The 20419-nt window shown below is 40.2% G+C and overlaps 1 protein-coding gene and 1 long non-coding RNA gene across 3 annotated transcripts in view; one reads left to right on the forward strand and one right to left on the reverse strand.

Moving 5' to 3' along the window:
• The window catches only part of CNOT9 (CCR4-NOT transcription complex subunit 9), a 33522-nt gene extending 20733 nt beyond the window's left edge, over window positions 1–12789 (forward strand). Inside the window, exons 7-10 of one of the 2 annotated variants that reach the window (XM_036253426.1) lie at window positions 4776–4885; window positions 8502–8600; window positions 8817–8908; window positions 10480–12789. In XM_036253426.1, coding sequence (XP_036109319.1) covers window positions 4776–4885; window positions 8502–8600; window positions 8817–8908; window positions 10480–10648 — 470 coding nt within the window. In that variant the 3' untranslated portion in view covers window positions 10649–12789. The remainder of the gene's footprint in view (window positions 1–4775; window positions 4886–8501; window positions 8601–8816; window positions 8909–10479) is intronic. The other variant, XM_036253425.1, reaches the window with a different exon arrangement.
• LOC118625097 overlaps window positions 7725–20419 on the reverse strand; it is a 30846-nt gene continuing 18151 nt past the window's right edge. Inside the window, exons 2-3 of the long non-coding RNA XR_004958610.1 lie at window positions 15134–15190; window positions 7725–7766 (exon numbers count right to left, since the gene is read on the reverse strand). This is a non-coding gene — a long non-coding RNA (uncharacterized LOC118625097). The remainder of the gene's footprint in view (window positions 7767–15133; window positions 15191–20419) is intronic.

A 20419-nucleotide genomic window follows, 5' to 3' on the forward strand; every position in this document is an offset into this window, starting at 1 on the left:
GCACGTACCTCGGTTGCAGTTTGTCCCCGGCCCTGGTTGGTCATGCGGGTGGCAGCCACTCGATGTGTCCCTTCACATCGATGTTTCTCTCTCTCTCTCTCTCTCTCTTCCTCTCTCTCCCTCCCGCTCTATCTGAACAAAAAATGGGAAAATGTCCTCGAGTGAGGATAAAAAAAAAAAAAAAAAAAAGATGAGTGAATAAAATAGCTGTGGCACATATACACAATGGAATACTATGCAGCTGTAAGAAGAAAAGTTCTCTTGTCCTTTGAGATGACATGAAGGGACCTGGAGAGTGTTATACTAAGTGAAACAAGCCAGTCAGAGAAAGACAAGTATCACATAATCTCACTTATTTGTGGAATATAATGAACAAAATAAGGTGATGAACAAAATAGACCCAGAGACATAGAAGTAGGGTTCAGGCTGACACTTCAGAGGAGATACCGGGGATGGGTAGATAAACCAAGGAAACTTAATGCACATAAGCATAACCAATGGACATAGATGACAATGCTGGGGAGGGGGCGGGTGTCAATGGGGGGAAAGGGAGAAACATCTGTAACAAAAATAATTAAATAAAAAAAATGTCCAAGGTTACTTCTGAGTCATAAATACATAATATGTTTATAATGTGTATGTAAAAATTCATCTGCTATCTTTCAGAAACTTTGTTGTATGCAAATTATTTTTGTTCTGAACTCAGTAGGATTAAACCGAAAGGCATGATTATTAGTGATAATTTGTTCATTATAATAAATAATATATACTTTTTTAAAAAGGAGCAAATTAAACCAGCGCATACAGAAGGAAGGAAAATAAAGACTAGACATTAGTGAAAATAAGAACAGAAAATCAATGAAACCAAAAGCTGGTTTCTTTTTTAATCCTCACCTGAGGATAATTTTCTATTTTTCTTCAGATACAGTGGGAGGGAGAGTAAGGGAGAAAGAAACATCAGTGTGAGAGAGACATATCGACTGGTTGCCTCCTACACAACCCTGACCAGAGCTAGGGATGAAATGCAACCGAGGTACGTGCCCTTGACTGGAATCGAACCCAAGACTCATTAGTCCGTGGACTGACTCTCTAACTGCCGAGCAAAACCGGCCAGGGCCCAAAGCTGATTTTTTTTTTTTTTAAATTGACATATAACATTGTATTGTTATAGGTGTACAGTATGATTTGATATATTGGAGATTGATTACCACAGTAAGTTTAGTTAACATCCCTCCACCACACATAGTTATGAGAACTTTTAAGATCTGTTCTCTTAAGTTTCATATATACAAAGTAGTATTGTTACTACTGTATAGTTACCATGCTGTACATTAATTACATCCCCAAGACTTATTTATCTAATAATTAGACAGTTGTACCTTTTGATCATCTTTACCCATTTCACCTATCCCCCAGATTTTTATTGGGAAAAAAATCAGCCCTGGCCAGTTTAGCTCAGCGGTTAGAGTGTCAGCCTGCAGTCCAGAGAGACCCGGGTTCAGTTCCCGCTAAGGGCATGTACTTCGGTTGCAGTTTGTCCCCGGCCAATGGTTGGTTGTGCAGGTGGCAGCCACTTGCCGTGTCCCTTTCACGTCGATGTTTCTCTCTCTCTCTTCCATCCGCTCTATCTGAACAAAAAATGATAAAAAAAAAAAAAAGTCCTCTGGTGAGGATAAAAAAAAAATCAATAAAATTAATAAGCCTCTAGGCAGATTGAGGGAAGAATTACAAATGTCAGGAATGAAAGGGACTAATAACAGACTCTGCAGACATGAAAAGGATAATAAGGGAATAATGTTAAAAACTTTATACCCATAAATTTGACAACTTAGATGAAATGAAAAAATTTTTTTTGAAAGATTCAATCTGCTAAAACACTTGAGAAACGTAGATAAACTAAACAGTCTTTTATCTATTGTCTTTGTAGTTTAAAACCTTCCAATGGAGAAAACTCCAGGCCTAGATTGTTTTACTAGTGAAGTCTATCAAAAATTTAAAGAAGAAATAATACTAATTCTACAAAACTTTTCAAGAACACAAAAGAAGCCTCTTAACTTTTGGTGAAGCCATTACTATGATGATAAAACAAGAAAAAGACAAAAGGAAGCTACAGGCTTCCTTATGAACATAGCTGCAGAAATTCTCACCAAATCGGTAACAAATTAAATCTAACAGTATATAAAAAAGATCATCATGCCCTGGCCAGTTTGGCTCAGCCATTAGAGCGTCGGCCTGCGGTCCGGAGAGACCCGGGTTCGGTTCCCGCTAAGGGCACGTACTTTGGTTGCAGTTTGTCCCCGGCCCTGGTTGGTCGTGCGGGTGGCAGCCACTCGATGTGTCCCTTCACGTCGATCTTTCTCTCTCTCCCTTCCTCTCTCTCCCTCCCACTCTATCTGTACAAAAAATGGAAAAATATCCTCGGGTGAGGATAAAAAAAAAAAAAAAAAGATCATCATGACCAATGGAGGTTTATCCTGGGCATGCATGCTGGCTCACTTTTCAAAAATGATTCAATATGATTGATTATATCAAGAGACTAATAAAAACCATTATCATTTTTGTAGGGTTTTTTTTAAGCCTTTGATAGAATTTAGTATTCATTTATCCTCACCCAAGGACATTTTTTGATATTTTGTTCAGATAGAGTGGGAGGAAGGGAAAGAGAGAGAGAGAGAGACATCGACGTGAAAGGGACACATCGAGTGGTTGCCACCCACACGACCCAACCAGGGCCGGGGACAAACTGCAACCGAGGTTCTTGCCCGTAGCGGGAACCAAACCCAGGTCTCTCCAGAACGCAGTCCAACATTCTAACCGCTGAGCCAAACCGGTCAGGGCAGTATTCATTTATGATAAAAATTCCAGCAAAGTGGAATACAGGGGAACTTTCTTAATTTGATAAAGTACAAAAAGGAAAAACAAAAACCTATGGTTAACATCATAGTTAATAGTTAATGTGAAAAATTGATTGTTGTCCCCAAAGATGGAGAATAAGGAAAGGATGTTTATTCTTACCACTCCTGTTCAGTATCATGCTGGGTTACCTATCTGGTACATTAGGCATGAGAAAAAAAGTAAAGGGCTTACAAATTAGAAAAAAATAAGACCCTCTTCACAGATAACATGATTAACTACATGTAAAAATCTTGAAGAATCTATCCCAAAAAGCTATTAGAATTTGAAACCTACCATTTATAATAGCACTAAAACGTGAAAAACTTGGGTGTAAATCTTACAAAATATGTGTAGTTAAAAACTAAAATTGATGAAAGAAGGTCTTAATAAATACAGAGATATACTAATACCATGTTTATTGATTGGTATATCAGTGATTGTATATTGCTGAGATGTCAATTCTCCCCAAACTGATCTATAGATTTAGAGCAATTGCCCCAAAAAATCCAGCAGGATTTTTTAAATAGAAATTGACAAGCTATCCTAAAATTTATATGTAATGGCAAATGAACTAGAATATCTAAACTTTTTTAAAAAGGACAGTTGGAAGATGTATACTACCTGATTTCCAGACCTACTGGAAAACTATAGTAGTAAAGACAGTGTGGCATTGGATAAACTTGTAGATCAATGAAACACAATGGAGAGTCCAGAAATAAATCCACACAAATATGGTCAATTGATTTTTGACAAGTGTACAAAGATAATTTAGTGGAGAAAGGATAGTGTTTTCAATAATTAGTGCAGGAACAATTGGATATCCATATTCAAAACAATAACCCATGATCCATACCCATGGTCTGTACAAAAATTAACTCAGTGGATTTTAGACCTACATATAAAATGTAAATGAGATAATAATTTGACATCTACTGTAGGCCTTATTGGTAACTTATGGTATGTGCTGTTTGCTGTGGGGTTTGGAAATGTAGCATCTGTAGATCTTCACTTCTGGGCAAAACAGTATATTCATTACTCTTTCCCAAAGTGATTGATTTTAGTTATAGGTCCTATTAACCAAGGCCTTTCCTATAAAGTCTTAGTGATGCATTGGGCAGCTTAGGGAACAGTCATTTCTTTCATGGGGTTCTGCTTCCCTGTGTACAGAGTAGAGATAATACTACTGAACTGTGTCAGTTACCTGGCCACTGGTGTCAGTTTAGAGGCCAACAGAATAAAAGAATTGGGATGACTTTTAGAAATCATTTGTTTCAACTATTATTTTATAGATAAAGAAACAGGCCTACAAAGGAAAGGTACCTTTATCAAACTAAACTGTGTGGAACCAGGATTAGAATCTAGGTCTGTGTGTGTTTCTTGTTTGGATATACCCACAATGTTTGTGCTCTTTGAAGAGAGGGGGACAATTAGTAAACAGGAAGTAATGTTTATGAGCATTGTGAAGTAGGATTCAGACTTACACCATTTCTTTGCTACCTGGAAATATGCTTTAATACTGATGCAGAATGCTTCTCTTGTCTAAAATAAATGGAGAACAGATGATAATATTATCATATGATTGTTCACCAAGAGTGATTAAAAATAAATAAATAAAGATTTAGATGGCTAAACTGCTGCTAACTCTGATGGACCAAATTTGGTTCCTTATTTTTTGGTGCTGGCTAACAACAGTCAACCTGTGCTTTTCTTCCTCTCTCTCTCTCTCTCTCTCTGTGGGTATGACTCTGATTCTCTGACATATAAACTACAGCTTGTGTTCTTTGTTATTTAAGTTCCACAACTATCTGGATGAACAATACAAAGTTAATTTTAATCGGAAACCCTAATAACTGAAATACTTTTGTTCGTATTTTCTTTAGGGGCTCTGGTGAAAACAGATGAGCAGGAAGTAATCAACTTTTTATTGACAACAGAAATTATCCCTTTGTGTTTGCGCATTATGGAATCTGGAAGTGAACTTTCTAAAACAGTATGTGCTTTTAACTTAAATTCTACATTCTGTTGGCTCTTAGGCTACTTTAGGATAACTATTTTGGAAAGCTGTTCAGCAGTATCCACTATAAACATAAGCCTATTCCATGACCCAGCAGACCCATTCTTAGGAATATACCCAAGGGAAATGAGCTCTTATGTACATGAACACATTTACAAGAATGTTTATGGTAGTTTTACTCATAAAGAATAAATAAATTATAGTATAGTCACAAAATAAACTATACAGTAATTAGAAAGAATGAACTGCTGATACATGCAACATAGATGACTCTTTTAGACATATTGTTGAGCAAAAGAAGTAAGATACATATGAGTTTGTACTGTATGATTCCATTTATGTGAAATTCAATAACAGGCAAAACCAGTCAATGGGGATAAGTCAGAATAGTGATTGCCTCTCAGGGAAGAACATTGATTGGGAAAAGGTACAGGGAATCTGCCAGGGTGCTGGAAATGTTCTATATTTAATCTGGTTGTGGTTCATAAATGTGTGCATAGGTAAAAATTCATCAAGACACACTTAAGATTAGTGCAGTTTGTATACTTTACAGCTTTTATTTTTTTTAATAAGAAGCTTTTTATTTAAATATTTTATTTTTTTTACTTTTTTAGAGAAGAGAGGAGGGGAGAGAGAGAGAGAAACATCAATGAGAGAGAGAACATCAATCGTCTGCCTCCTGCACGCCCTCTACCAGGGATCAAGCCCACAACCCAGGGATGTGCCCTGACCAGGAATTGAACCGAGACCTCTCAGTCCACTGAGCCACAACAGCCAGGTTACTTTTTACATTGTGGTTGTTTTTTTTTTTTAAATTCTCACCCGAGGACTTTTTTTTTTTGCATTTATCTTCAGATACAGCAGGATGTTGAGAGGGAGGAAGAGAGAGAGAAACATCAATGTGAGAGAGACACATCAAGTGGCTGCCACCACACAACCCCAACCAGGGCCAGAGACAAACTACAACCGAGGTACGTGCCCTTAGCGGACACTGAATCTGGGTCTCTCTGGTCCACGCCAACACTCTAACTACTGAGCCAAATTGGCCAGGGCAACATTACACCTTTTATTTTGTATATGTTTTTTATTAGTTTGCTATTGCTACCATAACAAATTACTACAAGCTTGGTGGCTTAAAACTACACAAATCTTTTTCTATTACAGCTCAGGAAGCCAAGTGAAAGTCAGGGTGCCAGCAGGGCAATGTTCTTTCTGGAGACTCTAGGGGAGAATTCCTTTCCTTACCTTTTCCAGCTTCTAGAATTGCATTCCTTGACTCATTCCTCCTTCCTTTGTCTTCAAAGTCAGCAGTGTAGCATGTTAAACTCTCTCTCTGCTTCTGTAACATTGTTTTCTCTTCTGCTTCCCTCTTACAAGAACACTTGAGATGCCCTTGTTGGTGTGGTTTAGTTAGTTGGGTGTCGTCCCATGCACTGAAAGGTTGCCTTTTTACTTCCCAGTTAGGGCACATACTGGGGTAGCAGGCTCAATTCCCAGTGGAGGGCATGCAGGAGGTAACTGATCCATGTGTAGGTCTCACATTGATGTTTCTGTTTCGGTTTCTCTACTCCCCTCTCCCTTTCTCCCCTCCCCTTTCCTCACTTTAAAAAAAAACAACACATGGTTACTTTTAGGGCATACCTGGATAATCCAGGATGATTAACTCTCCCCCACCCCACCTCCATCCTTAACTTAATCACATCTGTAAAGTCCCTTTTACTATATTAAATAGTATTTACTGGGTTTGGTGATTAGATCTTTAGGGGCCATTATTAGCTAACCACAGTGTTATGCACCAGTAAAACAGTAAAATTAACTAATTCCCACAGTTGGTTCTGACAAGCAGCCAAAGAAGAAATTCTTTGTAATAACTGTTTAACTTGAATTAAACTAGTATTTTTTAGATCTCTTCTATGTAAGAGTTAATGAGTTTAAGTTGAGGATATTCATTACTATTGATGCAACAATTTTCGAAAGGAGGCTTTAAAATCTTATTACATAAAGATCTTTTAAGAATGGGAAAAGGCCCAGCTGGTGATGGTCAGTGGTTGAGCATTGACCCATGCACCAAAAGGTCATTGGTTTGATTCCTGGTCAGGGCACATGACCAGGTTTGGGGCTTGATCCCCAGAAGGGCATGTGCAGGAGGCAGCCAATCGATGTTTCTGTCGTGCTCCCTCTCCCTCCCTCTTTCTCTAAAAATCAATAAAAACATATTTTCTTAAAAATTAGCAGCCCGGCTTAGTAGTTGAGCATCAACCCATGCACCAGGAGGTCACCAGTTCGATTCCTGGTCAGGGCACGTGCCCAGGTTGTGGACCCAGTCCCCAGTAGGGGGGCATGCAGGAGGCGGCCGATGTTCTCTCATCAATGTTTCTGTCTCTCTCTTCCTTCCTCTCTCTCTGGAATCAATAAAGGAAAAAAAAAAATTAGCTGCATTTCTGCCCCTTCCACCCCAGGTAACCATTTCCAACTTTAAAAAAAAAAAAAGAGGAAAAACCTTGCCCTGGCTGGTGTTGCTCAGAGGTTAGAGTGTCAGCCTGTGCACTGAAAGGTCATAGATTCGATTCCCAGTCAAGGGCATATACCTGGGCTGCGGGTTCTATCCCCAGCCCCAACCTGGGGGCATTTGGGAGGCAACCAATTGATGGGTCTCTCTCCCTCAACCCCTGCTTCCCTTCCTCCCTCCTTCTCTTCCTCCCTTTCTCCCAACCCCCCCCCCCCCCCCCCCCGCTAAAATCAGTGAAAAAAATATCCTTGGGTGAGGATTTAAATAATAAATAGAATAGAATAGGAAAAGTCTTACCTCATTTGGAAAACATAAGGCATAACTGAATCTCTAAAATCATCTTGGCCCCTGGAAAACAGAAGAGGCTCTGTATTCAAACTAGTTTTGGATCTCAATTCTGCAACTTGGTAAAACTTTGTCATTTGGGACCTTAACCTGGCAAGTTATTATGAGTTATACCTGATAACATACATAGTATGTATTCAGTAACTGAGACAATCTCTATTTTAATCCTCACCCGAGGACATTTTTCCATTTTTTGTTCAGATAGAGCGGGAAAGGGGGGAGAGAGAAAGAGAAACATCGACTTGAAAGGGACACATAGAGTGGCTGCCTCCTGTACAACCCCAGCCAGGGCCAGGGAAGAATCGCAACTGAGTTACGTGCCCTTGACCAGAGTTGAACCCGTGACTCATTGGTCTGCAGGCCAGTGCTCTAACCGCTGAGCCAAACCGGCCAGGGCGACAGTCTCTACTTTTTAAAGAATCTGATAATTATCCAGAACCTATTCTTTTATGTATGTAAAATGAGAATAACAATGGTACCTACCTCATAGGTTGATTGTGAAAATAAGATAAGGCATGTTTTATGCCTTTAGGAAAAATTCTGACAGACAATAAGTGTTCAATATGGTAATATTTATTTTATTTTTTGTACTAGCATATCTCGTCAAGTAAGATGTATGTAATGCAAGGGTCTCTGCTTAATTTTCTGATTCATAATTATTCCTGAGAGATGAATAATAGACTGTTGGAAGACCAGTCTGAGTAACGTTTTGGATTCCTTAATTTTGTTTTACTCCAGGTTGCCACATTCATCCTTCAGAAGATCCTCTTAGATGACACTGGTTTGGCTTATATATGTCAGACATATGAACGTTTCTCCCATGTTGCTATGATCTTGGTGAGTTCTTTTATCTACCTTCTTTGCAACTACTACTGACCACACAGCTTTGTCCCTTTGTAATTGACTCTGAGCAACTTCAGTCTTCCTACTAGAAATAACAACCCTGGAACCTTTTATAATGATTCTTGCTATATCTGATCTCTGATGTCAATTAGGATCATTTTGTGTTTTATGGTTTTTTTTCCTACCCCACCCCATGTTGGGGGGAAACAGGGTAAGATGGTCCTGCAGCTATCCAAAGAGCCTTCCGCCCGTCTGCTGAAGCATGTAGTGAGATGTTATCTTCGACTCTCAGATAATCCCAGGTAAACATTTACAGGACTTATAGGACTTTGGGGAAATACTCTGCTGAATGGTTGCTTCATCTCATGGCATAACTTATATCTTTAGGACAGGGAAGGTATATAACTATATTTAGTTTATCTGAAACAGAACTGATTAATTCCTTTTAAAATTGGAAGTGCCGAATTAAAAAAATACATCAAAATTTTATTTCCCCACTATAACTCTGTATCCTACTCTAAAATTCCAGAGAGTTCAGATAGTTCACAGGAAACCTTAGGATACATTACTCCTGTGATTTGAGCTGCTACTCTAGGTGGTGAGAAAGAGAATATTTTCAGAGATCTCTTAAGAAAGGAAAGAGCCCAGAGGGTTCTCAATGTATTTTCAGTTCTCTCCTTTATTCCTGTAAAGTCCTTTAGCTAATTATTTTAGCACCCTACGTTTATAATCTTTCTGCCAGAAAGCATATATTGTAGGTATAATGCATTTTAGAAATGTTTGAACTTTTGCTTTGTAAATCCATAATTCATGCTGAAAGCCACTTGCTCCGATTTTGCTAAACCACATAATGGGGTGGTTTCTGTGTTCCTAGGAATGGGAATAACTTGATTTAATGTGAACTCCTGCCACTGAGGTTATTCAAGCTCTAGCTATTTCTTTGACCATTTTGTCCTGTTCCTTAGTGGTTCCTATTTTCACCAAAGTTTGAAAATACATTTATTTGAAATTCTGTATAGAGTTGTAACTTTGCTTAAAACTGCCTTTTACAGGGATGGACAAAAGTAGGTTTACAGTTGTGAATAAATGGAATAGAGTTTATTCTTGTATTATTTATTTGTATTATTTTCTTCTTATTGTTGTTATTATTTTGTATCCTTGCTTATGATTTATCTTTTAGGTAATGATGGCTGGTAATTTGACCTACTTTTGCCCACCCCTGTAGTTAAGTCACCTTTTTGAGGTTTTTCAGATTTGACTTTCAAAAGTAACTTGGTCAACTTTAAAAGAAAATAAAGCATGTAAAAGTTCATCTGGTAAATTTGCTACCATAGTTTTATTTTTACTGCTCACCTCTAATTAAGGGTTTTTGAAACAGTTTTTGGAAAGACAAATTTATATTAGTTTAGAATTAAAAGTTTGTTATTGTGCTATGAATCAAGTCATATTTCCTGTTGATGTACTAATTTTGGAAATGTTTCAGTTATTATAACCCATATTCCTTTCCCTTCCCTGTCTTCTACCTTCAGTTCTGGATGCCATGAATATATTGGCAATATTTACTGTAATAAATCAGAAAGCAGTTTGGATTGAAGTAAAACTATTGTACTATTTTATTCCATTTTCCTTTTTCATGAAATTCTATATTGGGACATAATTCTGAAAATGTGTGCAGGCTACAGATCCTGGAGATTCCTGAGCCTATGCCTCATATAAGCTTTAGATAATTTTAATGGCTTCTTAAAGTAACTTGCCAGAGCCATAGATTTCCAGGATTCTGTATATTTATGTCTAAGTAAGGGGCTCTTCCCTGTCCCCGAAATGTGGGTTTATTTGTTGGTCTCCCTGGTTGGTTTGTTTGTTTCTGATGCAGGGCACGTGAAGCACTGAGGCAGTGCCTCCCCGACCAACTGAAGGACACAACCTTTGCCCAGGTGCTAAAAGATGACACCACCACGAAACGCTGGCTTGCACAACTGGTGAAGAACCTGCAAGAGGGCCAGGTCACCGATCCCCGGGGTATCCCCCTGCCCCCTCAGTGATCCTCTCCTGTCCCCTCCCTCTACTCCCACAGTTGGGGAAGGGAGAGGGAACCTTCGAGGAAAACAGCTCAGGTTTTATTGCCGACCAGGAATAGACAACCTCAATGCTGAACTGCACTGGAGAAAAGAGGCAAGGTACCTCAGCTGAGGTGTATGAGCTGCCATCTCAGGATGCCTGACGACCTGGGCTCCCTCTGCTACTCCCAGAAAATGGGCTCCTGACTCAGCAGTCTGCTACCACAGCCCCAGGAGGGTGTCAACACCAGCAAATGCTGTCTTTGCAGCATGCCCAAGATGACCCTTCTCCCCCACCTCTACCTAGCCACTGGCAGGGAGAGGAGACAATGGTGATAGCAGCAGCACTCTAGGCATGGTGAACACCTGGGACCAAGCCATGTGGCATTTTTTTTATTTTGCCTTCCTGGAAGACTCAAGATGTGTCTCTTTATTCTCTCTCTCAGTATTTGTTTACTTTGGTGTTTTTTGTTTTTAAATCTCAGAAGAGGTGTGTTTAGTGGACACAAGCTGTAGTACTCAGCAAAACTTTGTCAATTGGCAGTGTTTACAAGTTTGTTAGCTGCATAAGCTCAATAAAAAGTTGGTCTGGGCATAACATCCCCTCTAGCAGACCAATAGCTGCATGAACTGTTGGGAGGAATGGGAGACAGGGGAAAGGGATAATGCCAAAGGACAGCAGGAACCCACCGCCTATTTCCCTTTCCTTTCCCTTCCCAGTCTTCTACCTTCAGTTCTGGATGCCATGAGGACCTTAACCTTGTTTTTGGCTTCAGCTGCTAGCTTTTCCAAATCTCAGTGCTTTTCCCCTTATTCATTTTCCTCCCAATTAAACTCAAAACAGATGTCTTAATTCATCAGGCTGTCCTGGAAGGATATATTGAGGGAAGAGAGATGGTGGTGGATCTCACCTTCAATACAAGTCCTCAAGATCTTTTCTGGAAGACTTAAAAGGGAGTTGCCTGGGATTAAGATGATAGGCTACTTGGTCCCATTCTTTTTTTAGTGTGAATTTCTGCAGCTCCATATGTCTTCAGGATTGTACTTGAAGCAGTGTTAGCTGAATTGAGTTAATTTTCTTCAAATTTAAGATAGAGGGCTGAGTCCACTATCTTAGTCCACTCAGTCTTTTTTTCCTTTTTCTTTTTTCCCCCCCACGCATTCCCATTTGATCTATGGGAATGACAGGGTTGCCACTAAAATATGTTTCACTCTTCATATTGTGTTAGAGAACCCCCCCTTCCTTCTCTGGAGCTTTAGGTGACTACTCAAAATCCAGTGTAAACTGCCTTGCTTTGCCCCAGTCTTTCCTCCTACCAACACCTGCTCTCTTAATCCCATCCCCAATAATAGATGAGATTGTTAATCCAACTCTAGGGAGAGACCAAGTATTTTCTGTTCACATCTCACACAATTGAAGGTGTCTCTGAACAAATTTGGGGAGGGTCCATGAGGGGCAAGCTGAGAGAAATCTTTGTAGAGGCAGTTTTGCCAACACAAGGGCTCTTTCAAGCCGACTTTCACAAAGGGAGTTGGCCTTGTTAGTTGGCTTCTGTCTCTTTAGAGCCATGAAAGTTGTTATTAAGTAGTCTAGATGTAGGAAGGGTAGGATAAGCACTTACTCTCCTGCCTTTCAAACTGAAGAGGAGAACCAAGCCAGCTCTCTGTAATCTCAAGCCTGAAGAGAAGAGGTATTGGAGGAACAGAGAAAGAGCATGGACTAGATAGACATCTTGACTCCCTTCAGCCCATAGTTTGTATCTGGAGAATCCAGTTAGGGTAACCCTAATTTTTGCCAACCACCTTCCTGCTGAGCCAAAGTTTTCTCATTCCCCCTCCACTGGGGAAGCAGCTGAGGCCCAGGGCCTTAGTCCCTGGGAAAGTCTCTTCTCTCTCCATCTTTTGGTGCATTGGCCATATTACTGTGCCAATAGTGTCTTAATTCTTGTTCCATCTATTCTCAGCTGGCCTTGGACCCCACATAGGAGTTGCAGGGGAGGGATGGAAATGGGTATTATTCCTGTAGTTGATCCTGATGTCGTGTGTGTATAACGAGACTCCTCCCCTCATTTTGTGTTTTTCATCCCTCGCATTCCCTCAACAGGATTGAAATAAAACATGCTTCTGTTTTTATAAAAATAATTTTTCTTTTAAACTGGAGATTTTGTTTTATCAGTATATAGATATCTAGGCACTTTGGTCAGATGATCCTTGTCACCCCTGCCTCTACCCTCTGTGCACCTGTACAAACACGCTGTCCTGCCAAAAGGGCATTGACAGTTCCTTTGTGGATAGGTCATTTGGGAGAGTCTTGCTGATGTATAAAAGCTGTTTGGGAGACTAGGGTGATGCCTTTTATCTGATAAAGTGTCTCTTACTGGAACAGAACCTCACTCCTGGCTGTAGTGCCCAGAACTTGGTCCTGATGTGGGTAAAGAGGTAACACTTGAAACATTTTATCACAGACTTTAATATTCATTTTCTTCTGGGATTCAAGACTTAGAGCACATCTCCAGAGTTGTTTTTATGCCTGTTTGTGGCTCTCAGTGGGACAGCGCCAACTTCTGCTTCCAGCTTCTTTGCCCCAATGCTTTAGAGGGCCTATGACTGTTTCATTGATGGAACATGGCAAGGAGAGGCATTGGTAGCTTTCAGAGCATACCTTCCTTACTATCCACACACATGATTTCCCTGCTCACTATTCCTGGTTGAGAAAGAGGGGAGATACACAAAATTATTGCTATCAAAAGCCTAAGAAAAACATCTGGAACAGGGAACCATAGAATGAAATGAGAATTTTTTCCTGAATGTTGTGGAATTTAATTTTTATATATATTTTTATTGATTTTTTTAGAGAGGGAAAAGAGGGGGAGAGAGAGAGAAACTTCCATGTGAAAGAGAAACATCAATCAGCTGCCTCCTGCATGCCACCTACAGGGTATCAAGTTTACAACCTGGGCATGTGCCCTGACCCAGAATTGAACCAGGACCTCTCAGTCCATGGGACCATGCTCAACCCACTGAGCCACACCAGCTGGACTGGAATTTAATTTTTAAAAATATTTTAATAGCCCTGGCTCGTTTGGCTCAGCAGTTAGAGCAGTGGCCCGTGGACCACAGGGTTGCAGGTTTGATTCCTAGTCCCCAGCCCTGGTTGGGTCTTGCAGGAGGCAACTAATCAATGTGTCTCTTTCACATCAATGTTTCTCCATCCCCCTACCCCCCGACCCGCCTCTTCCACTCTATCTAAAAATCAATGGAAAAATATCCTCAGGTGAGGATTAACAAAAATATGTATTTTGATATATTTATTTCAAAAGCATATATAGAGCAAAAGTTGAACAACACAACAAACCTAGCTTAACTGAAAGATAGAACACTATCCTGTAAACCAACAGTATACATACTCTTTTTAATTACACTGAAAGTATTTTACCAAAATTGATCATAACTGGACCATCAATCAAACCTCAAAAAAAATTTTTTTAAATTAATAGAATGTTCTTAGAACTGAACACATGGGATTAAGCTAGGAAAAAGAAAACTAGAAAGTCCCTAGCTGTTTAAAAACCAGGTAGTACAATCCAGCTGGTGTGACTCTGGTTGAGCACTGACCCATGCACCAAGAGGTTGCCGATTCGATTCCTGGTCAAGACACATGCCCAGGTTGTGGGCCCCATCCCCAGTGGGGGGCATGCAGGAGGCAGCCAGTCGATGTTCTCTCTCATTGACGTTTCTATCTCTCCCTCTCACTTCTCTCTCTAAAATCAATAAAGAAAAAACAGGTAGTACATAATAAGTCAGCAGAAAGATAAATAGCATATGGTTTCACTTGTGTATGGAATCCAATAGAAAAACTCAGACACAGAGAACAGACTGACAATCATCAGAGAAAAGGGGGATCGGGAGCTGGATGAAAAAGATGGGAATTAAGCAATACAAATTGGTAGTACAGAATAGCCACAGGTTTGTAGATTATAGCATGGGGAATACAGTCAATAATATGCTAAATATGTATGGGGCCACATGGGTACTTGAAGCAGCAGGGGCCACTCTTAGGTTACATAATTTTCTAACCACTTTGCTGTACATCTAGAACTAGTACAGAATAATATTGAATATAAACTGTAATCGAAAAATAAAAATTTATATCGGGAATGTGGGGAGATAAGGAGATTTGGGGTGGTGAACACAATGCAGTATACAGATGATGTATTAAATAGAATTGTACACCCGAAATCTGTAATTAACCAGTGTCACCCCCATTAAATTAAATAAACATTTTTTTATGTGTAATTCTAAGAAATAATAAGTTTAAAATTAGGTACTGCAATTCTAATTAACCCCTGGATCACAGAAAAAAATCACAAAAGGAATTTAGGAAAAAATTTTAATTGAATGATAATGAAGACATTACATATCAAAACCTGTGTTTTATGGGTAAAGCGGTACTTAAAAGAGATACATTACCTTAAATTCACACATAAGAGAAAGGCTGAAGTTGATCTAGGTTTTCATGTCAAGAAACTGGAAAAGAATAGTAAATTTAAAAAGAAGGATACCTAAAACACATCAGTGAACTAGAAAACTAATGTACAATAAATAAATCGACAAAGCCAAATAGCATTCCCTTGAAAATACTAAAATTGATAAACCCCTAGTAAACTGATCAGGAAAATACAATGTATCAACAATGTCAGAGATGGAAAAAGGGACATTTTCTTTGGTACGTGCCCCTAGCGGGAACCAAACCCAGGGACTCTGGTCCGCAGGCCAAAATTCCAACCACTGAGCCAAACCGGCCAGGGCAAAAGGGACATTTTCATGTCTTAAAGTCACCAATCTCATAAACTTCCAGAAACTACAAAAGGGAACATCTCGTTTACTTTTCGTTTTTTTTTCATCTTCACCGAGGATTTTTTTTTTTTTTTGCATTTATCTTCCGACAGAGCGGGGGGGCATCGACGTGAGAGAGACACCTCAACTGGTTGCCACCGACACAACCCCAACAGGGGACAAACTGCAACCAGGGTACATGCCCTTGGCAGGAACCGAACCCAGAACCCTCCAGTCCACAGGTCGATGCTCTAACCATTGAGCCAAACTAGCCAGGACCATCTCATTCACCTTCAAAGCAGTATGACTCAGCCACCAAAACCTGTCAAGGCTATTAAGAAGTAAAAACCAGGAGCCAAACTCCCATGAATATAGACATAAAATCTCTAGACAAAATAGGCAAATCTAGCATATAAAAATGATTATATCTAATTTGGGTTTAATACTTGAAAATGAATCAATGCACCCAGCTGGTGTGGCTCAGTGGTTGAGCGTCAACCCTTGCACTGAGAGGTTACCGGTTTGATTCCCAGTCAGGGCATATGCCCAAATTGTGGGCCCAATCCCTGGTGAGGGGCATTCAGGAGGCTGCCAGTCAATGCTTGCTCTCATCGATGTTTCTATCTTTCTCTCTCCCTTCCTCTCTCTAAAATCAATAAAGAAAAAAAATTTTTTTAAGAGTTTCTTTTAAAAAAGGAAAATGAACCAATGCAACCCACCACATAGTGTAGAGAAAAATCACACAATAATCTAGATAGATGCAGAGATGACTACAATTCAATATTGTACGTTATTCATGATTTTTTAAAAAACTAGAAATAAAAGGACACATCCTTAATCTAATAAAAAGTATCCCAAAATTCCCTGCAGTAAACCTCATCAAAATCATTATTGATAAAATATTGAAACAGCCCTGGCCAGTTTGGCTCAGCGGTTAGAGTGTTGGCCTGTGGTCCAGTGGGACCCGGGTTGGGTTCCCACTAAGGGCACATACTTTGGTTGCAGTTTGTCCCCGGCCCTGGTTGGGTTGTGCGGGTGGCAGCCACTCGATGTGTCCCTTTCATGTTGATGTTTCTCTCTCTCTCTTCCTCTCTATCTGAACAAAAAAATGGAAAAATGTCCTCGGGTGAGGATAAAAAATATATATATTGAAACATTCTCCATGAGATGAGGAATGAGATAAAGATGTTCATATCACACATCCATTTATCATTATACCGGTCCTCCCAGACAGTATGATAAGACAAGATAATAAAAGAAAATTACAAAGGGGAAAAAATGCTGGCCACATGATTGTGTACACAAATAAAAGAATCTACAAGCTATTAGAATTAAGTGAATTTTGCAAAGTCAGTATCCAAAAAATCAACTTTCTGAATACAACAATAAATAGAAAATGAAGTTTCAAAAATAGTGTAGTGTAAGAAATAAATAGCTAGAAATAGATATATCAAAAGATATGCAGAACTTTTACATTGAAAACAAATATTCTTGAAAAAAAAGGAACCTGCATAAATGGAGAGAGAACATCTTCATGACTTAGAGAACAACAACGTAAAAGGATGCCAATTTTCTCAAAAAAGGATCCAATTTTAGATCTGGTTAAATTCTAACTAAAATAGCAGCAGGTTTATTTTTGTGAAAACTGACAAGCTGATTCTAAAATTTGTATGGAAATGCAGAGTGCCAAAACAGCCAAGGCAATCATAAATGAGAAAATTGGAGTCCTCCCATCCCCAGGTATGGTCCTTTAACTTTCAACCTTTTGGTAATACCATTTTGAAGACATGAGCCTTGCCCTAGCTGGTTTGGCTCAGCGGTTAGTCGGCACGTGGACCAGAGTCCTGGGTTTGACTACGGCCAAGGGCATGTACCTTGGTTGCAGTTCATCCCTGCCCCGGTAGGGGTTGTGCGGGTAGCAACCAATCGACGTGTCTCTCTCACATTGATGTTTCTCTCTCTCTCTCCCTCCCACTCTGTCTGAAGATAAATGTAAAAATATCCTTGGGCGAGGATTAAAAAAAAAAAAAAGACAAGTCTTACAAATAGCACACGCTTGTATTTTACTATATGACCTTTTCTGAAAGGTCTCTTAAGGAATGTACCATTTGTATTTTTTATTCTAACTTCTATCCCTTTAGTCTCTGGTTTATTTTATACCTCTTTGTTTCCCCTCCCCTGGTTTTTTTTGTTTGTTTTTAATTTTGTTGGAATGGAGGATGGCTGTATATTTTCTGGTATTTTGAAGTTATATATCCTGCTTTTAATTCTACAGGTTGTCTCACTGATGATTTTTTTAATGAAATTTAATATTTTGTGTTGCCTTTGACCACCAAGAAGATGGGCTTTATTTCCGAAGTGTGAGTAGTTTGGCTGGATGGGCTCAGGAACTGGTCTCTTACTCCCTAGCCTGACTCTCCCCAAAAGAAACATGTTTAGGGTATCTCTCCTGCGTGTCAGGAGGAGGGTCTAGTCTTGTCTGGGTGGCAGCCATGAGAGTATAGCATTTAGGTCTTCCTCTGCCAGCTGTACCTTCATTTCAATTTAGGGCTTCTAGGCCTTTCCTGGGCATGGTTCCCAGAAAGTCCCTGTGCTGCTACTGCCCTGATCAGGTTTCTGGATCTGTTAATAATAGGAAGCAGTGGGGGATGGGCCAGGATCATTATGGAAATAGGAATAACCAAACCAGATGGACAGTCAGTTCCTGTGCCTAGGGCCGTCTGTCTGCTCCCTTCCTGTTCTAAAGAGCATCCTGCAATGGGCTTGTCTTCCAAGCCACTCTTTGGAGCTATTCTAACCTATGAAGATCTCCAAGTGCCTGCCCCCAAAATCAGAACGCATGATCTGGGAGCATTGTTTGTGAGGACCCTGAAACAGAATATTTGAGATCTGGACTCTCCCAGAAAAATCCAGGATGAATGAGAATACTCACAAAACATCCAGAAAGGAAGGAGGTTGGGCAGCAGTTAGGTGAAAAAAAAAAAAAAAAAATAGAGACTCAGAAGCAAACCACATATAATCCTAGAATGTCAAGTAGAAATGGGAGAGTGAGCCCGGCCGGTGCAGCTCAGTGGTTGAGTGTCGACCCATGCACCAAGAGGTCACCAGTTGAATTCCCAGTCAGGGCACATGCCCAGGTTGTGGGCCCAATCTCAGTGAGGGGCATGCGGGAGGCGGCCAGTCAATGTTCTCTCTCATTGATGTTTCTTTCTATCCCTCTCCCTCTCTAAAAAGAAAGAAAGAAAAAAAAAACTTGCCCTGGCCAGTTTGGTTCAGCGGTTAGAGCGTCGGCCTGCGGTCCTGAGAGACCCGGGTTCGGTTCCCGCTAAGGGCGTGTACCTCGGTTGCAGTTTGTCCCCGGCCCTGGTTGGTTGTGCGGGTGGCAGCCACTCAATGTGTTCCTTTCATGTCGATGTTTCTCTCTCTCTCTCTCTGTTCCTCTCTCTCCCTCCCACTCTACCTCAACAAAAAATGGAAAAATGTCCTCGGGTGAGGATAAAAAAAAAAAAAAGAAATGGGAGCCCTGGCCGGTTTTGCTCAGTGGTTAGATCATCGGCCTGTGGTCCGGAGAGACCCGGGTTCGGTTCCCGCTAAGGGCATGTACCTCGGTTGCAGTTTGTCCCCGGCCCTGGTTGGGTCATGTGGGTGGCAGCCACTCGAAGTGTCCCTTTCACATCGATATTTCTCTCTCTCTCTCTTCCTCCCACTCTATCTCAACAAAATGTTAAAAAATGTCCTCTGGTGAGGATTAAAAAAAAAAGAAAGAAAGAAAAAAATGGGAGAGTGAGACCAGCATGTGAGACACGGCCTCAATTAATTAAAATCTGAGATTAGCATAGTTTAAATATTGATATCCCTCTAATCTTTCTGTTCCCTATGATGACCTCCCTCTTCTGCCTACCCTCTCTGTATACTCCTCTTCCTTTATCAAAACCTGCTCTCACTAAAATGTAAACATAACCTAGGAATAAATTGTGAAAAACCAGTAAGGCTTTAGGAATTACCAGTTGCAAAAATCTGAAACCCTCTTATTATACAATATAACACAGATACAGAAAACTACATAAAGAAAATGTATAGCTTAATATGTTGTTATAAAGTGAAGACCCTTTTTAGTACCCAGAACTGGAACTAGAACTGCCAGCTATTTCAGAAGCCAGATCCGTGCCTTATTCCACCACAATTCCTACCTCCTCCCAAAAGCAACCACTATTTATGGTAATCACTTAGGAAGATTTTATTTTAATGGGACTAAAGTTTAGCTATAAATAATCACTAATGGTAGAATATTGGGCAGTTGAGGGGTGTGTGGAGGAGCCATGAGAGGCAGCTAGATCTCAGCTCACTTAAAATCACATTTCATACAGTTAGTTCACTCTCTGCCTATGATTAAGACAGACCTCACTGGAAAACGATCCCACAGAAGTCAAAGTGCAGGACTGTGTCCTATGCCTTCAGCTCTTACTGTCATCTATTGGTCCAGAAAGAGCCATACTGTGCAGTCTTTCTACAGCAGAGCAAAAGTAGGTCTCAGCTCACAGTGCTTGGGAGAATGCAAGGGACTGGTTGTCTCTGCTGTTGATATGTGAGTCAAGGACACTGCCTATACTTCCCTGGGCCTCAGTTTCTCACTGTGAAGTATGGGGCCATAACAAAGCCCTCTACAATCGCCTATTCCTCTCCTAACTTGGTTCTCTTTCCTTATTCTTGGTTTCTGTTTCACCTGCCTATTCATTCACTCTTATATAAAAAGCTCATTACCCTCCTTTCCCAGCAGGGTCTTTCCAGTCTTGTGCTGCTTTTTGCCCTTGATTCTTACACACCATGAATCAGTTTCATTTCTACACTCACCTTTATAAACACAAGTGTATGTCCTTGCACATTAGAGGTGCTGAACAAATGCTTATTGAATGAGTGAAT

Source organism: Molossus molossus, unplaced genomic scaffold (assembly GCF_014108415.1).
Source record: "Molossus molossus isolate mMolMol1 unplaced genomic scaffold, mMolMol1.p scaffold_m16_p_11, whole genome shotgun sequence".
Taxonomy (NCBI): domain Eukaryota; kingdom Metazoa; phylum Chordata; class Mammalia; order Chiroptera; family Molossidae; genus Molossus; species Molossus molossus.